The sequence below is a fragment of the Engraulis encrasicolus genome, chromosome 13 (genome assembly GCF_034702125.1).
Source record: "Engraulis encrasicolus isolate BLACKSEA-1 chromosome 13, IST_EnEncr_1.0, whole genome shotgun sequence".
Lineage (NCBI taxonomy): Eukaryota > Metazoa > Chordata > Actinopteri > Clupeiformes > Engraulidae > Engraulis > Engraulis encrasicolus.
This window is the reverse complement of record NC_085869.1, coordinates 40,190,029-40,210,927: the sequence shown is the minus strand read 5'-3', so window position 1 is coordinate 40,210,927 and position 20,899 is coordinate 40,190,029. Positions and strand designations below refer to the sequence as shown.

The 20,899-nt window shown below is 41.0% G+C and overlaps 1 protein-coding gene across 1 annotated transcript; it reads left to right on the top strand.

Annotated features, from left to right (window-relative positions):
* Positions 1-2,461: 2,461 nt before the first annotated feature.
* Positions 2,462-20,614, top strand: LOC134461162 (uncharacterized). Its single transcript, XM_063213926.1, has 8 exons — positions 2,462-2,546; positions 6,651-6,699; positions 8,692-8,834; positions 10,619-10,748; positions 12,073-12,378; positions 14,867-15,190; positions 19,508-19,632; positions 19,932-20,614. The coding sequence occupies exons 1-8, from the start codon at positions 2,541-2,543 to the stop codon at positions 19,965-19,967; spliced, it is 1,119 nt and encodes a 372-aa protein (XP_063069996.1). The 5' UTR covers positions 2,462-2,540; the 3' UTR covers positions 19,968-20,614.
* Positions 20,615-20,899: the final 285 nt, after the last annotated feature.

Below are 20,899 nucleotides of genomic sequence, written 5' to 3'. Positions count from 1 at the left end.
GTAAAAGTCCGCCGAGGGCCGTTCTATAAACACAATCCAGGATTTCCCCCTGCACTTTAGGCCTATTTTGAAGGCAGCCACCTTTAAAACAGACCCACCTTCTCTAGGTCCCCTGAATATAACTTAATTGTATTGCACAGGTAATTTCTAAGATTCCTTTACAAAATATGTAATATTTCATGTGAAGCTGCATTACATTAAAATTGTCTGGGGGGCCGGATAAAACGGCCTCAAGGGCCGCAAACGACCCTCCAGACATAGGTTCCCCACCCCTGCTGTACAGGAATCAAGAGCCACTGGAAACTACAGTGAGTTGAGTCAACAGAGCCATCTAGTGTTACATATTGGATATATGCATATTGGTCATGCTTTACTTGTATGGTTGAAAAAACACCACTTTTGTATATCTTGCAAATAGCATTATGACTTGGTGGTGGTGGTAGGCTTTTCACGTGACCTTGTCCCAGACCCAGCCAAAGCTTTCAGCGGCCCTGAAAAAAACAAACAAACCAAAAAATGTTCTTGTTTAGCTCTGAGTGGTTATCACAACAAGTTTATAATATATATACAACATTCTTATATATATATATATATATATATATATATATATATACAATATATATATATATAAGCGTTGCACCGATACCGATACCAGTATCGGCTGGGGCCCCGATACTGCACTAAAATGGTGGTATCGGTATCGGCAAGTACCAACACCATCCGTATCGGCGGGCACCAATACCTTACAGATGCTCGTATGACACTTGAGCGCAGCCTTGATCTTAGTTATTTTATATCAGAAGTATTTAAAAAGTATTAAAAGTTCTACTGGATTCACTTTGGACAATATTAGTCAATGATATTACATCCAAGTAGTAGCCTATGCAGGTCTTCATATATATACTGTAGGCCTATATACATTTAGTATCGGTATTGGCCGATACTGCACAGTCGGGTATCGGATATCGGTATCGGGGCCAAAAAATGGTATCGGTGCAAAACTAAATATATATATATATATATATAATTCATATTGTATACTGTTAGCCTATAGGCCTATATTATGTAGCCTAGTCAAAGGCAGTGCCTACAGAATTGAATGCTGCCTCTGAGTTTGTAGCCTGACATGGCCCAGTCTAAAGTGAGTATAGACCAAGTGGCAACCCCCTCTAAACTATTGCAGTCCCTACAAAAATAAACACAAACAACAATAACAACAGCAACAGTATTGGCCCCTGACCTGAGAACTGTGCCCCCGGGGAAATGCCCTGTGGCCTATGTCAGATTACCAGTCCAGCTCTGTGTTTGACATGTTTATGTGCAGTAGTGGGAGAGGAAGGGATGCAGATGATGAGAGAGAACTGCTGGTGATATGAGTTCCTTATCATTTTGTAAGATTTTGTTTCCACCATTTAGTGCCATATTTTTGTGCTTTGTTTTTATTTACATACTTATTTATTTATTTGTTTGTGTTTATTTGTTTGCTTATTTGTTTGTTTACCTACAATTTTCAGAACGCTTGCAATATTGTCAAATCATTGCCCTCACTGCTTAAAACTGCTGCTGTACTACAGTAATAAGGGGCTTGTACAGCTGTTACAATGCTGTACAACAGTGATTCTCAACTGGTGGGTCGGGACCCAAAAGTGGGTCACGGAGGGTTCCTGCGTGGGTCGCGGAGCTGTGATGCAATGCACTAAAAATGACTATGATGTTGAAGACATGAGTGAAACATGGTTAATAGGCCTTTTCCTCTCCACTACTTCATAAGACGCATTGTATATCAGCATACAATGCAAATAATAATGCATATTATGAAATGCATGATAATATTTTGTATTATTATTGGAAGAATCTGACGGTGCGACACGCAGTTTGGGTCACAACGTATTGACCACGGCAAATTGTGGGTCACAAGACTATTCCAGTTGAGAACCACTGCTGTACAACACAGTAGGCTATGGATTTCATACGGGATGGAAATGTAGGCTATGCTCAAACTACCCCATCCTACCCCAGGCCTCGGTGTTCAAAAGTAGACGGGAGCACACAGTCTATGAGATAAGATGTGTGTATCTCTCTCTCTTTCTGTGTGTGTGTGTGTGTGTGTGTGTGTGTGTGTGTGTGTGTGTGTGCGTGTGTGTGTGTGTGTGTGTGTGTGTGTGTGTGTGTGTGTGAGAGAGAGAGAGAGAGAGAGAGAGAGAGAGAGAGAGAGAGAGAGAGAGAGAGAGAGAGAGAGAGAGAGAGAGCGTGCGTGTGTGCATGCGCGTGTGTGTGTGTGTGTGCGCGCGCGCTTCGTTGCGTTCACAACGGTAATCAGATGCAGTCCACATTGAGACCCTTCTCACCCATCTCTTATCAGTCGGCAACTGGTGTGTTTGGTGAGCTTCGACACACAGACTCCTCCCCTTCCAGTCGGCTACAGAGGAAGTGGGCTGTGTTTATATCCTTCTTTAGTTTCCAACATGGTGTCACCCGTACATGGGTAGGCGACTTCTGTTTACTTCAAAGGCACTCAAATGTAGAGTTACTTGGATAACATGAAGGTATGTCTTCAAGTCTGAGCAAAGACTTAGAACCGTATGTAATTTTGTATTGTTATTATCATTTGTTATTACACTTCTAAGTAAGGATATAACTGGATGTCCGCGCCCATTCAATGGCACGGTGCCTATAACCAATTATGCACCAATTTTTACCTAATGGAACGTCTTGTACCAAGCACTCTCCTCACTCAGTATTAACCAGTTGTTGCTTTCTGTGTAGTCTTAAGGGTTGTATTCAAGTGTTAAAGCAATCTAAGGTAGCCTACAATTAGGCTACTGAGAGCGCGTCGAACATTGCGCGTTGATATGTGTCGGATCTGTCACCAAATGCTGCCGCTACGCTGTGTTGTCTTTATAGTGGGGTCGTAATAGGCTCAGTCATTTCAAATTGGTGTTAAAGTTTGGTTTTCACTTCTAAGTTGAAGTTTAGGGTCTATAGAACAATTTGAGTTCGAGTGTCAAACACACAGATAACAAAATGGCCTGCGGGGGGCGCTCTAAAATATATAAACTGCCATAACTTTTGATTAGTTAAACCAAATTTAACATATAAGGTATGTATGGATTCAGCATGAAGAGGAGAAACCAATGGGCTGAATAGTTGGTTACTGTATTAAAGACACACTATGTAATAAACACACTTTTAGTCCATGGACAGCTAAATCCGGGCTTTTTTAAGATAAAGGGTGGAAATGCCCTCAAAGTTGCAATGAAACATAATTTATTGTTACAAGTTATTGTAAATAAAGCCTGGGTTATCACTTAACTTGATTTGTTCAGAATATCCCTGAAGCACACAGATACTTAGGATACCTATACACAAAAATGGCTGCATAAAGCCTATGTGATATTTAGCACCCAACTTGCAACTTTGACTTTATGAATTTAGGATCATGAGTACCAGCTTTTTTTCAAACAAGCCATCATTTTATTCACAACTTAAACACTTTATATCTGGAAGAAAGTAAATCAATAATAATAATAATAATAATAATAATAATAATAAATATATAATAATAATAATGATGAAAAATACTATGGGGAACATCATTTTTTCCTGCATTCAAAAAGCAAACAGAAGACCATAGGGCTAACATTTATTCCAATAATCCACTCTACAATAACTATGACAGAGAACAGATGCAAAAACAGTCAGTGATCAGTCTTAGAAATTGCATATGCTGCACTTGCACAGACGTGTGCACTTTAACTCTGCCTTCATGCACTTGCACCGAGATCTGGCAGGTCTATTTGTACAAGTACTAGTACAGCTGCACTTCACCTCTAGCTGGAATACATCTTTGGCAACTGCATCTTTGGTAGTGTAGTCCAAATCTACTGTTCATTTGTTACCAGATTGGCAGGCATTTCTGGCAACTACGCTGGTTTTCATTCCTGTCAACTATGCTGGTAACAAATGGACAGTTCCCAGAGCAGATGATTGTGTCTACCATGTATGAAATAGTTCTATAGTATTATTTAGTATGCTTGCCAAAGGCCTCTGCTTGCCCCCAGCAAGCATACTAATTGTTCTCCAACATTTTATTTAGTATGCTTGCGGGAAAGCATACCAATTGTTCATCAACAGTTTATTATTATTATACATTTTTCCATTCACCTCGGCATATGGGAATCACCATTCATTAGTACGACGGCTTTGAATCGTTGCAGCGTTCGAGATAGAGACACGGTTCGAGTGCCAAAATGAACGGCTCGAAAAGGGCTCAGGGTGGTGTATTTTTCGCTGGCCTACCCCCTTTCATTTGTTGACCAGACTTGTTTTTCCTCAGTTTTCTCTCTGTTTTCCCCCTCATTGAAATGAATGGTATAATGGTCAAGATGATGATGTCACAAACTGTGGCAGTTAGATTGAGAGGTGACCTGTCCTGGGGTTACCTATCAACTAGGTAAAGGCATTGTCAGAGAGGTCTTGGCTCTGAATACAAACTGTGTAAAGATCATAAGCCAACTCTTAAAAATGTTTCAAAGAGAGCAGTTTTAAAATCCCTATGATGTGACCCCATTCACTTACAAAAAAAATGTGTGAACAGCTCAGCGCATAGGCCTTAATATGTCAATTTTTTGACTGAACCATTTGGCCTAGAAAAGTGATCTCAGCTTTGACATGAAGAGCAGGGTTGTGCCATTTGTGTTTCAATATCATCTGACAACTTGCAAAACTTTTGGAGATATGACAGCGTAAAAATAAGACTGCACATATTACTCAGCTATTGACTACCAAACTGTCACCGTTAGAATCTTCATTCATACACACACACACACACACACACACACACACACACACACACACACACACACACACACACACACACACACACACACACACACACACACACACACACACACATGCAGCCTTGTAGAACTTTAGACCTCTGCTGTCACCTGGGCAACCGTGGCCTAATATGCTGCTGTGGCCACTCTATACAGTAAGTGGCAGTGGCCTACTGGGTAGGGTGTTGGTCTGTCAGAGGGTTGCAGGTTCGAAACTCACCCTTACCTCTCCCTACCCACCCATTGCTGAAAGGCACCTAAAGCATCTCCATACACACACACACACACACACACACACCTCTCTCTCGCACAGAGACACACACACACACACACACACACACACTTCTATTTCTTTCCCTCGTGTTTTTGTGTGTATACAACAGCTCTGTGTGTGTGTGCATAAGCCACAAGCATACTAATAGCATTGTCTCTCCGGAAATGCAGTGTTATTATTATTATTATTATTATTATTATTATTATTATTATTGATTTATTTTCTTCCAGATATAATTATTTATGTGTGAATAGAATATGGCTTGATTGAAACAAGTTGATACTCATGATCCTAAATTCATAAACTCAAAGTTGCAAGTTGGGTCCTAAATATCACATAGGCTTTATGCAGCCATATTTGCGTATAGGTATCCTGGGTATCTTTGTGCTTCAAGGATATTTGAACAAATCAAGTTGAATGATATCCCAGGCTTTATTTACAATAACTTGTTACAATAAATTATGTTTCATTGCAACTTTGAGGGCATTTCCACCCTTTATCTTAAAAAAAACCCTGAATTTTGCTGTCCATGGGCTAAATGTGTGTTTATGACATAGTGTGTCTTTAATCCAATAACCAAATACTTAGCTCACCAGCTCCTCCTCTTAATGCTGAATCCATGCATACCTCATATGTTAAATTTGGTTAAACTAATAAAAAGTTATAGCAGTTTATATATTTTAGAGCGCCCCCCGCAGGCCATTTTGTTATCTGTGTGTTTGACACTCGGACCCAAATTGATCTATAGACCCTAAACTTCAACTTGGAAGTAAAAACCAAACTTTAACACCAACTTGAAATGACTGAGAAAAATTGCACAGACCTACGACCCCACTATTTAGGCAGTGCATTCTAATGATTGTGACAAGGATGTAGCCTAGTCTACGTTGATGTCGTATTTGGGAGCAGGGATTTCACGCGTTATAAGTTATTGGAATTAATTCTTAACATGTGTAGAGTCAAACTGAGGTGGACGGGCAGTTATCTAAAAGGTTGCGTGCCTAGAGGGTGTGGTCTGCAATGTTGATTGCAAGCAAGGGTTACAGACAGTAAACAATATTACAACCTCATAACCTTATTTTAGCCTACTTACATCTTGTATGCATATGCTGCTTTTTGTTTTGTTTTGTTTTGTTTTGTTTTTTAACTTCAAACGAAGTACTCTGCAAACATTCCTGGACTTGGTATGGCTGTGGCAGTTGTTTTATTGTGCCATGTTAAGTAGGCCTGTCAAAAATGACTCCGACCTGTGCAGTTATTAGAGCATGTCTGGAGTTTTGTGTTATATGGGTTATCGTATAAAATTTCCAGACAATAAATACTGATTGTCAGTTATTGACTGGGGTAATCTGCAGCTCCAAACCTTTGGCCTATGCTCATGTACATTACATGATTTAGTTCTGGATTATAAGGGTGTCAGAGACCATCGGAAAATTATGTCTTCAAGCATATTATGTACGCACAAGAACATGCATGCACGCACGCACACACTCACGCACGCACTAAGCTGTTCTCCTCTCTGTGTTGGTGCATTCCAGAAAACAAAGCTGGTCCACCTCCTGCTTGTGTGTTCAGTGGCATATGTGGGTGAGTACAACACACACACACACACACACACACACACACACACACACACACACACACACACACACACACACACACACACACACACACACACACACACACACACACACACACACACACACACATGCACACCCTATGGTAAAAGCAAAAGAACTTTGCACAAAACTAATTACAAGTAGTTCTACTAGTAATGCCCCTCTCCCAGTCCCCACTCCCCATTCATCCCGTTTACATTCCTTACTATCGCTCTTCCCAAATGTGGAAAGGAAGGGAGAGAACTGCAGAGGAAGGATATGGATGTTGATTACTGAAAACTCATGGGGCTGGAAGGGGAAAATACTTGCTACATCGATGTTTGCATATGGTAACATTGTATTGGTGAATATGTGTGTTGTAGGTGGGGTAGTGTATTTTAGATGCCACAGCTGGGTGAATGACAGGGTTTGGCGCAAATATACAATAGCGCATGGGAGGAGTGGAGTCAAAAGTCATTAAATTCTGCTGGTGGCCAGAGTAATTGCAACTCTACTGCAAGATGATTTCAACCCATTCCAATTTTGATATTCACAAAGCACTGAGAAGAACTTACTGACAATGTTGCACTAACCATAGAGTAAATCTTTTGAGTGGGACCAAATATGATATCTAAAATGGGCTTCATTTCAGCCCTTAGAGCTATATTTTACACGCCATTTTAATGTATGTAAGGTGTACACACACAGTAAATTCTGCAGTGTTCATTTGACACTTGGAGAGTTGATTTGACATCATTTGGACTTAAATGAACTCTCTAAGTGTTCAATTAACACCGCAACATTTACTGTGTAGGTAGGGGCAGGGGGTGTACATATGTGTATTTGTATGTGAATGTATAGTGGCAAGCCAGTCAACCATGATAATATTAGCTGAGGGCTGTGGGTGGGAGCAGACTGCTGTCATTCTGGTTCAAAGTGCTTCTGCACTGTGTAACTGAGGTGATCTACGCTAGTTCGCCATTCGGGGCTTGAATTCGCCACCTCCTAGTCAAGGCTCCAGTTCGGGCATGGGAGCCACAGCATGATACCGTTGATATAAGTGTCCAGACCGGTAGCTCAGTGCTACCGATGTAACATGTAACTAGCCACTGGAAAACAGGCCACAAGTAGGTGGCGAAACAGAGAAAATAAAGGGCTTTTTGGATTTTTGGTTATTTTATTTTATTTTATTTTATTTTTTGGAAGAATCTGATAAGGTCTTGAATAAGCTATTCAATTTGCTTCAGAAAACAGTATTGGTTTGTCTGAAAGCATACAATTTGTCTTTAAAAGGGCTAGCTATATGTCTCTTCTATGGGCAAGAGGAACTTTCAGAGCTGAATTCCCTATTTTTGTTGAGGCACAATCTTTTTTGGCCGCTAGGTGGGCTTAGTTAGTTAGAAACTTTATTATCCCCAATGGGGATTTTTTTGTCATCAGTTAACCCCTTAAGACGCGGCTTTATACATTTGTTGTGACCAGTATGGTAATGACCAAGTCGTGGTGCATTACTAAAAGGCCTGTGTTGTGTCATAGTATTGTAGTGCTATGGTAGTTACATTTAAATGACTATTACAGCGTGCCACTGGAGGTACGGCGCGCATTAAGGGGCTACGGTACACACCAGACAGGTTGTATTGCCTGTGACATGATAATAACAGAGATTTAACACATACAATACACACCTAGATATAACATAACATACATGACATGACAATAGGACAAACTAAATTTGTCTAGTTGACACATGTTTACTGTATGTGAGGCTTGAGTCACAAAAGACTAATGGTGTGTCTGCATTCATTGACTGATTTGATGTGAAAATGTGAAAATGAATATTCCTATGGGATAATAAAGGGACTATTACAAGAATATTATGTACTAATTTACACTGAAACCAGACCAGAGTCTTTGTTGCTGCACTAGTATGACAGATTCTAGAATCTCAGTCGGGAATGCTCATTGGCTGTTGTGCCTGCAGGTTCCGTGCAGATCTATGAGGTGTGTCCTGGCTCAGCGTTCTACTTGCCCCGCCCCCCGCAGTATGAGCCCCAATCGTCAGTGCTGTCACTCACGCCTCAGTCCGGCTCCGCCCAGCCAGTGCTGCTCCTGAACAGAACAGAGGTAGGTACTGGGGGATTGTACACCACCATACTGTATGACTTATTTATTTCCCAGTTGTGGTTATTTTTGTATATTGTTATGTTTGTGTGTGTGCCTCTATTTTGACCTCTGGTGCGTGCGTGCGTGCGTGCGTGCGTGCGTGCGTGCGTGCTGTACTGTCAGTTCTACAGCAAGTAAGTTTCCATAGTAACATGATGATGTACAGTATATCACGAAAGTGAATACACCCCTCACAGTCTTGCAGATTTTTGAGTATATCTTTTCATAGGAAAGCATTACAGAAATGTCATTTTGACACAATGATTACTGACCTTTTAACAACATATTTAACCGCTTAAATTTCTTGTTCACTCAGAAAAAAACAAAATACAGCCATTAATGTTTGAACATGTACTCACAAAAGTGAGTACACCCCAGATTAAAATCTGGTAGAGAAGGGGCTATGTTGGCTCGAATCGTCTCGAAATGAAATAAAATGAAAAGGGATGAAAGGGGAGGTCATCAGTGTGCGTTTCAACCTTTCTTTTACATTTTGAGTCTGCATCTGGCTTAAATAGATTGGTGTGAGATTTGAATGCAATCCTATGGAGAATATCATGATCTGCTTCAGTAGTCACAGTGCATAATGACATGCATATTTCTTTTAGGTGTATTTCAGATTACCAATGTTGACAGCATTCATGCATCCATAAACCATGTCAGTCCCACTACCATGCTTGGCTATTGAGAGGATACACCTTTTTTGTAAAACTCGCTTGTTTACCACCACACTAAAGCAAATTTGTTTATCTTGGTCTCAAGAGAGATGAACAGACCAAGCATATGGATCACTGGAACCATGTCGTGTGATCTGAAGAGACCAAGATAAACAAATATACTTTAGATGGTGTCAAGCATGTGTGGTGGTAAACAAGTGAGTTTTACAAAAAAAAGTGTATCCTATCAAAAGCCAAGCATGGCAGTGGGACTGACATGGTTTGGGGATGCATGAATGCTGTCAACATTAGTAATCTGAAATACACCTAAAAGAAACATGCATGTCAACATGCACTGTGACTACTGAAGCAGACCCTGTTATTCTCCATAGGATTGCATTCAAATCTCACACCAATCTATTTAAGCCAGATGCAGACTCAAAATGTAAAAGTTCAATGCAAAGAAAGATTGAAACGCACACTGATGACCTCCCTTTTCATCCCTTTTCATTTTGTTTCATTTCGAGACGATTTGTGCAAACACAGCCCCTTCTCTACTGGATTTTAATCTGGGGTGTACTCACTTTTGTGAGTACATGTTCAAACATTAATGGCTGTATTTTGTTTTTTTCTGAGTGAACAAGAAATTTAAGCGGTTAAATATGTTGTTAAAAGGTCACTAATCATTGTGTCCTAGTGAAATTTCTGCAATGCTTTCCTATGAAAAGATATACTCACAAATCTGCAAAACTGTGAGGGGTGTATTCACTTTCGTGATGTACTGTATTGTCAGTTCTACAGCAAGTGTGTTTCCATAGATACTACATGATGATGTATTGTTAGTTCTACTATAGTTTCCATAGTAACATGATATTGGTGCGGTATTGTCCGTTCTTCAGTAAGTAAGTTTCCATAGAAACATAATAGTGCTGCTCTATTGTCAGTTCTACAGTAAGCTTGATGGCGATGGCGTCCTGGTGTATTGTCAGTTCTACAACGAGAACTGTATGTTTCCATAGCAACATACTAGTGTTGTGTCACCAGCCCACAGGGTAGCATTTCCATAGTAACATGGTCTCGTGTCGTCAGCCCACAGACGAGCGTTTCCAGTTCCGGAATGGCACCCTCTTCATCTCCGAGCTGCGAGAGGAGGACGCTGGAATCTTGTCCTGGGAGAGAGATGGCAAGGCCCACACCATCCTGCAATTGGCAATGAAAGGTTGTTAAATACAGTATTGTATATAATAGTGGTGTCAACAATAATCGATTCGGCAATGCATCACAATGCGGGGCAGGGCAATTCAATTCAATGCGGCAAGTGCCATAATCGATGCAGCATTTTTTTCATGTTTCAATTACTTCTGTGGATATTTCCGGTGCAAATTAATGTTAAATGAAATAAAAAAACACTTCATAGCATTGAAAACTGTAAGACTTATACAGAAAACAGCCAATGAAATGCTGTTCAGTATCTGACTGCTTGTATTGCCTCATCATGACTGATGAAAAATTTGCTCTGCTCTCAGTAGAAATGTAATCCATTGCAATGCATCGTAGAATCGAATCAAATCGAATCAAATCGAATCACTACCTCTCGAATCGTAATCGAATCGAATCGTGAGGGCAGTGTCAATGCACACCACTAGTATATAAGCAGGTCAACAACATACCCACTGTCCACAGTAACACCATCCTGCAACTGGCAATGAAAGGATATTACCAGTATTGTATTAGCAGCAAGGTGCAATTTGTCAAAAAGACAGAAGGGGAGATAGGCTTCCAATTTAAAGTATCAATGGAGAGTTACATTAAACAGCAATGAATTCATGTCGAATGACCAGGTGGGTTTAAGCCATTAAGAGTTATAATAACTCTGCTATTTGTACTGTGTAGATCTGGGATGTCAAACTCAGCCCCGGGGGCCAAATCTGTCCCGCAGAGGCATTTTATTTGGCCCGCGAGATCATTTCAAATGTGCATTACAATTGGCCCACATACACCATCAATATACAGCAACGTGAAATTGGATGTGTTAGGAATATGAGTGGGCCCAGGCCGATGAAAGAGCTCAAACTCACATTTACTGTATGATGGGGGGGGAAGTGTGTGAAATTTAAGTGCAGGCGTGTACAATTTTAGCCCATTTAAAAATATATATATATATCGAGTTTGGCCTGCGACTTCCTTCCAGAGTTTGGTTTTGGCCCTCAATCAAGTTGACTTTGACACCCCTGGTGTAGATTGTAAAAAAACACACAAACTCTAACCCTGCTTAGCATCTGCACTTGTTGGTCCACTTGTTGGTCAGTATTTCCTGTACACTTATTGCTAGTGATGTTGGCTATGATTGTGTCCTTGATTGTAAGTCGCTGCAAAATGCGATGTAATGTAGATTACACCGAGCTGAAGCACTACCATGTGGGCAAATCGACTGGGGATCCTCTTCAATGCGACAAAATTAACTTTGAAAATGTTACACTGACCAAAGAGTAAAATGATTGAATTTTAAAATAATAATCTTCGCTGGTATTTGTACTGTGTAGATTGCGCTGAGTTGAAGCATTTCCGCGTGGGCAAATCCATGCGGCTGGCCATTCCCTCGGAGGCGGCGGTGCTGGAGTTCGAACCCGCATCCTCGCCTGGATCCAGGGAGGTGATGTGGACGTCTGCCGGCGGTGACGTGGGCAGTGGTGGCAGCGACGCAGGCAGCGATGCATCCGCTGAGCCCAAGACGTACGCTCGCGACAACCTCTGGTATGTGGACATGTTGGTCCCCACAGACTCCGGATCCTACACCTTCCGACGGAAGAGCGGCGCCGAACTCTCCAAAACGCGGCTGTCCGTCACAGGTGAGGAGAACCTGCTACCACTATAGTGGCAATAATAGTAAGAGTTGTCATGGCAACAACAGCACAGCTAGTGGCCATAGTAGTGGAGTAGTAACTCTCCAAAACACAGCTATCAGTCACAGGTGAGGAGAACTCATTGATTGTACAGTATACTAGATTATCATTATTAGCAGGGCTCTAAATTAACTTTTTCCACCACCAGCCAATTTGGCTAGTGGACATTTTTTCTTACCAGCCAAACAGAAGTTCAACTAGCCATTTTTTTTATCTCACCAAAATAAACTATGCGTTAGGCTAGTTTTTTGTTGTTGTTGAAATTATGGTCATTTTGTTAAACTATTTCTACAACACAGGTACACTATAGTCCTGCATACTATATGCCTACATATACAGTATATCATGAAAGTGAATACACCCCTCACAGTTTTGCAGATTTTTGAGTATATCTTTTCATAGGAAAGCATTACAGAAATTTAACTTTGACACAATGATTAGTGACCTTTTAACAACATATTTAACCACTTAAATTTCTTGTTCACTCAGAAAAAAACAAAATACAGCCATTAATGTTTGAACATGTACTCACAAAAGTGAGTACACCCCAGATTAAAATCCAGTAGAGAAGGGGCTATGTTGGCTCGAATCGTCTCGAAATGAAATGAAATGAAATGAAAAGGGATGACAAGGGAGGTCATCAGTGTGCGTTTCAACCTTTCTTTGCATTGAACTTTTAAACTTGCCAATGTTGACAGCATTCATGCATCCCCAAACCATGTCAGTCCCACTACCATGCTTGGCTATTGAGAGGATACACCATTTTTGTAAAACTCACTTGTTTACCACCACACATGCTTGACACCATCGAAAGCAATTTTGTTTATCTTGGTCTCTTCAGATCACTCGACATGGTTCCAGTGATCCATATCCTTGGTCTGTTCATCTCTCTTGAGACCAAGATAAACAAATTTGCTTTAGATGGTGTCAAGCATGTTTGGTGGTAAACAAGTGAGTTTTACAAAAAAGGTGTATCCTCTCAATAGCCAAGCATGGTAGTGGGACTGACATGGTTTGAGGATGCATGAATGCTGTCAACATTGGCAATCTGAAATACACCTAAAAGAAACATGCATGTCAACATGCACTGTGACTACTGAAGCAGATCAAGATATTCTCCTTAGGATTGCATTCAAATCTCACACCAATCTATTTAAGCCAGATGCAGACTCAAAATGTAAAAGTTCAATGCAAAGAAAGGTTGAAACGCACACTGATGACCTCCCTTTTCATCCCTTTTCATTTCGTTTCATTTCGAGACGATTCGAGCCAACACAGCCCCTTCTCTACCGGATTTTAATCTGGGGTGTACTCACTTTTGTGAGTACATGTTCAAACATTAATGGCTGTATTTTGTTTTTTTCTGAGTGAAAAAGAAATTTAAGCGGTTAAATAAGTTGTTAAAAGGTCACTAATCATTGTGTCAAAGTGAAATTTCTGTAATGCTTGCCTATGAAAAGATATACTCAAAAATCTGAAAAACTGTGAGGGATGTATTCACTTTCGTGATATACTGTAGCTTATACTGTATGTGTTATTTTGTCTTGCACTCTAGCTGTAATGTACTACTACTGTAACATGGACAGGGAGCCAGGGTGTTAGGTCTCTGTCCTCAGCTCCTACAGCTCATACTGGATATCTTATTTGTTTTGCATTGTGGCTGGGATGTACTATTTTACCTCCGTATACTGTACGTCAGGGGTGTCAAACTCATTGTGGTTAAGGGGCCACATACGGCCAATTTGATCACAAGTGGCCCAGAGACCACATAATTAGGAAATATTACAAATGTGTGCTACATATCAGAATCGCATTGCTTGTCAATCATCTGGAGGTGAATGACGGTGGGTGTCCGGAACATTGACTGTAGATCGCGAAAAAAAAAGATTCACATTTACTATTTTTAACTCTCTCTCTCTCTCTCTCTCTCTCTCTCTCTCTCTCTCTCTCTCTCTCTCTCTCTCTCTCTCTCTCTCTCTCTCTCTCTATTGATATATATATATATAGTATATATTTCTATCTCTCTCTCTCTATTTCTCTCTCTATTTCTCTCTCTATTTCTCTCTCTATTTCTCTCTCTCTCTCTCTCTCTCTCTCTCTCTCTCTCTCTCTCTCTCTCTCTCTCTCTCTCTCTCTCTCTCTCTCTCTGCAAGGCTGGGGCCAGATTGAAGAGATTGATCTGTTGGGCACCCTCCGGCCCGCGGGCCTTATGTTTAACACCCCTGCGGTATAGTTATTTTTTTTATATTGCAACTGGGATTTATTACTTCAACAAGGTCAGGGTGTGGCATGTCTCTGTCCTAGCTCATATATATCCCATTTGTTTTGCATTTTAGCTGATCTCTGTCGTATCTCATACTTTATGTGTTATTTTGTTTTGCTTTGTAGCTGATCTCTGTCGTATCTCATACTGTTATTTTATTTTGCGTTGTAGCGGGGATGTACTATTTCAACTTCGAGAGGCAGCGGCAGTGGGATGTGCGCATCCCTGTGGCATCACAGAAGGAGTTGTCGTTGGTGTGCGTGCGGAAGGTGGACCAAGTCAGTGGCGAGGCCGACGTGGACATGTGGCTGTACCGAGATGGGATAGCCACAAGGGACTTATTCCAGACGTTCGGAGGCCGTCCAGAATTTCACAAAGCCTACAAATACAACGGCCGAATCTTCTCGTTTGGGGCCCTCATGAGCGATGCAGGGACGTACAGGATACTGGACACCCAGAAAAGGCTTCTGGCACTGGTCATTCTCGACACTGACCGTAGGTGACAACAAAAACATTCCATTTTCAATTGTGAATTTAACTATATACAGTATGTATAAGTTAAAAAGAAAAAATACCAAGGCACTCTCATCTATCAAAAGTAAAAAGCCTTTATTGCATAGCTTGGTCACAGAAACCTGGGGGTAAATCAGGGAGTCAAACAGTTCTCAAACAGATGGAAGAGTTTTTAAAAAAAATAAGTTAACCAATAAGATACCTCCACATCGCAAAAAGGTGAGCTGCTCAGGTAGGAGGTGTCATATAAAACCTCCAGCAGGTGCCCTGCTTCCTAATCTCAGTGGGAAATAAAATCACACAGGCTATTTTAGCATCCCACATTAAAGGGACACTGTGTGAGATTTTTAGTTATTTATTTCCAGAATTCATGCTGCCCATGCACTAATGTTACCTTTTTCATGAATACTTAGCACCACTGACAAATTCTAAAATGCATTATGACTGGAAAAATTGCACTTTTCTTACATAAAAAGGGGGATCTTCTCCATGGTTCGCCATTTTGAATTTCCAGAAATAGCCATTTTCAGCTGCAAAAATGACTTTACTTGGGCCATGCTAGAATATATTAGTTCATTACTTAGTAAACTTTCATAAAAAGATCAAATTTGGCAATAGGCAGCCCAGTTTCAATGAGCAGCATAGTTGCAGTACCTGTTTTGACCATTTCCTGCACAGTGTCCCTTTAAAGTAAATCAACATTGTGTGGAATGACTCCAGCAAAAGAAGAAAACAAAGTGAAAATGGAAAAACAAAGACAACAAACACAAGAAAACAATGAAACAGAATGGGACAGAAAGGCACCCACACCAATATAAAACATTATCACCCAGTGAGCAGACAGAACGTCGTCTGATTGGCTGAGCAGGTGTCCTTTATTCCCCGGTAGCAGGACACCTATGATGTCATGCGGGCATGCGAGCGTCCAAGTTGCTTCTTTTCTAACTTTCTGGCGAAGTGCCGTTACTAGTTCTATCGCATCTGGTTGTCTTGCCAAGACCGCGTTGTTAGTTCTATCGCATCTGGTTGTCTAGTCAAGACCCCGTTACTAATTCTATCGCATCTGGCTGTCAAGTCAAAAACCCAGTCGTCAATTCTATCGCATTTGGTTGTCAAGTCATGCCAACATTCTGCGCGCGTCCTTACATGCCTCCGATAGAGGCGCGTCTCACTAGATTAGGAAGTGAGCATTATGCTGTTATTCTCAAAAAGTGTCCCATTTTTGTCCAACTATTGTCCTCATAATGCGTGTTGATAGTTTTTTTCACATTATTGAGTCATTCTTTGACGGAAGTGATTCCCTGGTCCCTCTCCATTCATTTACATCGCTTAGGGTCTACCTAATAATGGCTCCAAGGATTGCCGTGCAAAAGTGGGTGGGGTCACCTCCAGTCTAGTGATCTAACTTAATTACAGGCTTACGGCCCACAATGGAAACATTTACACTACATACATCATTAATACAATACAATACGTATTCATATACATAATGAAAAAGGGAATTTAATGAAGGCACTCATGCCAGTGTTCCCAGATCATAGAGAAGTACCTTACAGAGCTATGACTAGGATCAACTGTGCATTAAGCTCATTTGTTGCACGGTCAAGCCTAGTCACAGGCCGTAGGTGTCCTGTGCACAGTATATGCCGAGCGCACACATTGAATTTTACCATTTTGCTTTTGTTAGTACATTATTTTAACGTTAATATATATATATATATATATTATATATATATATATATATATTAATATATATACGTTAATATATTACAGCCTGTTCTCCAAAATTTCCGTGGAACCACGGATTTTGCCAAAATTCCGTGCTCCTGGACACGGAATTCTTTTCCGTGCTCCTGGACACGGAATTGTTTTCTGTGATGTGCTTTCTATAGGCTATTACCACAGCACTGTCTTAACTCTATCATTAGAAAATACATACCAAATGCTAATCCTAAACAAAATAATGCTACAGCAATTTAAGTTGTGCCCTGACCAAAACATTCCCTAACCCTAACCTGTCAGTAAGAAATGTTTTTTTGAGACAACATATTTGAAATTAGAAAAATCCTGAGAAAACACAAGACTGTGGAAACATAGAGCTGTGGGAGTATAGAGAGCACTTCTGTGTGTCCATCACGGAAAATAATTCCGTGTCCAGGAGCACGGAATTTTGCCAAAATCCGTGCTCCTGGACACGGATTTTGTGTCCTTAACATCTGTGTCCAGGAGCACGGATTTTTTGAAGCTCATGTTGCATATTAGCCACAGATACACTACATCTGTCACTTCCATCGCTCTCATCATTCCATCACTTCATGAATTCTCTCTACCTCCCTCCCCGCTCTCTACATCTTGCCTCTCTCCATGACTACCTCCATCCCCACTTCCTTCATCTCACTATCTCTCCCCTCTTCACTCTGCATCCATCTACCTCCCTCATCCATCTCTACACCACTCTTCACCTCCTCTCTCTATTCCTCTAGTCGAGTACATCTATGGCCAAAATACACCAAAAGGTTTTTCAACTGATTTTAATACATCCAGCTGTCCTTAATAACATACTAAAAATCTAGGAAAATATAACTTCAGGAAAGGAGTCATTTTCAAGATCAAAGTGTTTTAAAATAAACGTTATTACATGATAATTACATTGGCATGAATTAACATGTTTTCAGGATCTGTTTGGTTGGAGTGCTGTTAGGGGGGGATAAAGACACTACTGCTATGGTAATATCCATGTGCTTTTTGTCAGGGCACATCATCAGTGATGAATCATGGTGTCACTAGGTATTTTGGGTCTTTCAGTAGCTGAACTAAATAGACAGGAGTCACTACATGTGTAAGTAGAGGGCAAGGTGAAACGGTTGGTAGTGGAGACAGACAATGTCCTGAACATAGGGCTTTAGCACAGCTTTCAGGTAAGCCAGAGTAGGGTCTGTTGTAGCTTTATAGGCAAGGGTCAGGGCCTCATATTCAATTAGGGCATGAAAAAGAGGAGTGGCATGCAGTGACATTTGCAGAGGGCCTATTGCACGAGCTGAAAGACCAGTCAGGAGGGAGTTGCAGTAGTTCAGGTCAGATGGACAATATCAGAAGTTGAGTCATTCAGATCAGATACAGTCTGATTTTATGTATATTTAGCAGTGAGAAGCGACATGACTTGAAAACTGAGGCTATGTGGTCAGAGAATGATAGATGGTCATCAACAATGACACCTAGATTTCTTGTGGCCTTATTTGAAAGTGAAAGTGAAAGCGAAAGCGTGAAAGTGAAAACCCATTGGGAAACTCCAACTCCCATTGTCATTGTGACACAGCACTCCACAGCACACAAGTGAACACTGCACACTGCACACAACGAAATTGCATTATTTGGGTTTACTAGAAACAAATTAAAAGAGTAATTTTGAGCTTGACTTTTTCAGATTTTGAGTTTTTGCATTTTGAAATGTAATGCATATTTAATTAGATATAGTCCAATTACCATATTAAAACATAATATTTCAGAAAACTTGCAATACATTTTTTTTCTCACAAATATGTGAGTAATCAACGGATTAAGTTTCATGGTGATATCGGCAAGCTACATTTTTTCGCCTATTCACCTGGAGCGTCTCTCAACCCTTATAATAAGCCTATGGCAGTCATGTTGAAAATAACTAATTTCCAAAAGTCAGATTTTACTAGATTTTTAGTATGTCATTTAGCAGGTCCAATAGTAATAGAATCCCTAAAAAAAACTTTTGTATCATTTTTTGGGGGGTTAAACCCTAAATGTACTCGCCTACTCCACTTATCAGCCATCTTTCCTTCTCTCATCTACCCATCCCTCCACTCCCGCTCCATCTTCCTATCTCTCCTTCCATCCCTCTCTTCTTCTCTCTACCTCCATCTCTATATCCCCCGGCCATCCCCTTATCCTTTCATCCCTCCCTCTCCATATCTCTCCCTCCATCCTTCTCTCCTTCTCTCTACCTCCATCCATCTTTCCTCTCTACACCCCTCTCTCCTTCTCCTCTCCTCTACCTTCACCTTTCTTACCTCTCTCCATCCTCCTTTCTCTACCTCCATCCCCCTATCTCTCCCCATCTTCTTCCCCTCTACCTCCATCCCACCCCTCATTCTTCTCTCTACCTCCACCCCTCTCACCTCTCTCCATCCCTCTCTCCTTCTTCTCCACTTCTACCCCTCTCACCTCTCACCATCTCTCTCTCTCTCGCTCTACTCCACCTACTCATCCCTCTCTTCTTGTCTCTACCTCCACCCCTCTCACAATCTCTCTCTCTCTCTCCGTCTGCAGCTCCTGAGCGCTACTCCCCCTACTGGTGGCTCTTGGTAGTGGGTGCCGTGTTGGTCGTCCTCGTCGGCCTGTGTGTCTGCCAGCGCAAGAGCAAGGCCAAGGCAAACACCAACAGCAACTACCAGGTGAGAGCGGAAGGGGGTGTGTGTGTGTGTGTGTGCGTGTGCATGTGTGTGTGTGTGCGGGCATGCGTGTGTGTGTGTTTCTTAAAGTTAAGAGTAATGTTAACACACAAACAGCGACTATCAGGTGAGTGGGCGCGTGTGTGCGTGTGTGCGTGTGTGCGTGTGTCTGCATGTGCTTGTGCGTGTCACTTAACAGACACAGCACTGCACATGAACAAAACAAAGCACAGTTTCAAAGTGCTGAACATTATTTCGTCTGGTTGATGTCTGTGTGCGTGTTGTGTTTTGTTTTCTTGTAGCCATGCAGCGTGGAGATGCAGCCTGCAGCAACATAAGTCCACCCCTCCACAGCTACCCACCCAGCCACAGATAACGCCAAGACATGCGTCCACCTTTCCCGAGATAACTCACAGATGACACAAGTGGCCTATACTAAGAAGCTGGTTCAGGAGTAAACCAGGTTAAGTTAAGAGGTAAATCATCTAATAGAAGAGCCTGGAGTCCTCATTTTCTTGAAATATGCACTATTCACTGTGCACACACACAAGCAGGGTTGCACTGTGTGCTTTGCAGAGATGTCAAAAGTAGAAGTAAAAGTAAAAAAGAAAAAGAAAAAAAGAAAAAAGGTAACTTATCTGAGTAACCAGTAGACATGTGTACACAATCTATCTACCTCGGTAGGTTCAATGGACTAACTGGTGTAACAGTCATATAGTATCATGTTCTATAATGTACTTACTCTTTTCTAAAATACCTTATTGCAAGTTTATTCAAGTCAACATTTTCATCTGATCATTTGTAGGTTCAACTTGCAGACATTTTCTTTCTACAATGTACTTACTCCATGGATTTGTTTTTTACTCTCTAACATTTGACACCTCTGGTGCTGTCACACAAACATGCTGTCCAGACATACATTGCGTGCCAACTAACCAACAAACTCTCTCATTGCATCAGGATAAAATGTAAACCGTAACTTCATCCCCGGGGGAGGGTGGGGGGGTTATATGAGGGTGGTGGGTGGGCACTAAATATACAGTCTGACATTTTTGGGGGACCTCAGATTTGAATATTTTGTTTTCTTCTTATTTTTTTCTTTTTACTATTGTCCTTCTTTGTTGTTAAACCTATGTTTTGTTTATTGTATTGTTTTATTAAAAAAGAAAGGTAAATGAAAATATATTTAAAAGAAAGAAAAAAAAAAAGAATGAAAGACAAAAAATTAGGTCCCCCATAAGGGGAGGGGGTGGTGGTTGGGTTTAGAAAA

What these genes read in the sequence shown, in the direction of transcription:
- LOC134461162 (XM_063213926.1), top strand. An exon ending in TGCTCCTGAACAGAACAGAG is followed by an intron (nt 8,835 to 10,618) that starts GTAGGTACTGGG and finishes TCGTGTCGTCAG; the next exon opens with CCCACAGACGAGCGTTTCCA. An exon ending in ACACCAACAGCAACTACCAG is followed by an intron (nt 19,633 to 19,931) that starts GTGAGAGCGGAA and finishes GTTTTCTTGTAG; the next exon opens with CCATGCAGCGTGGAGATGCA.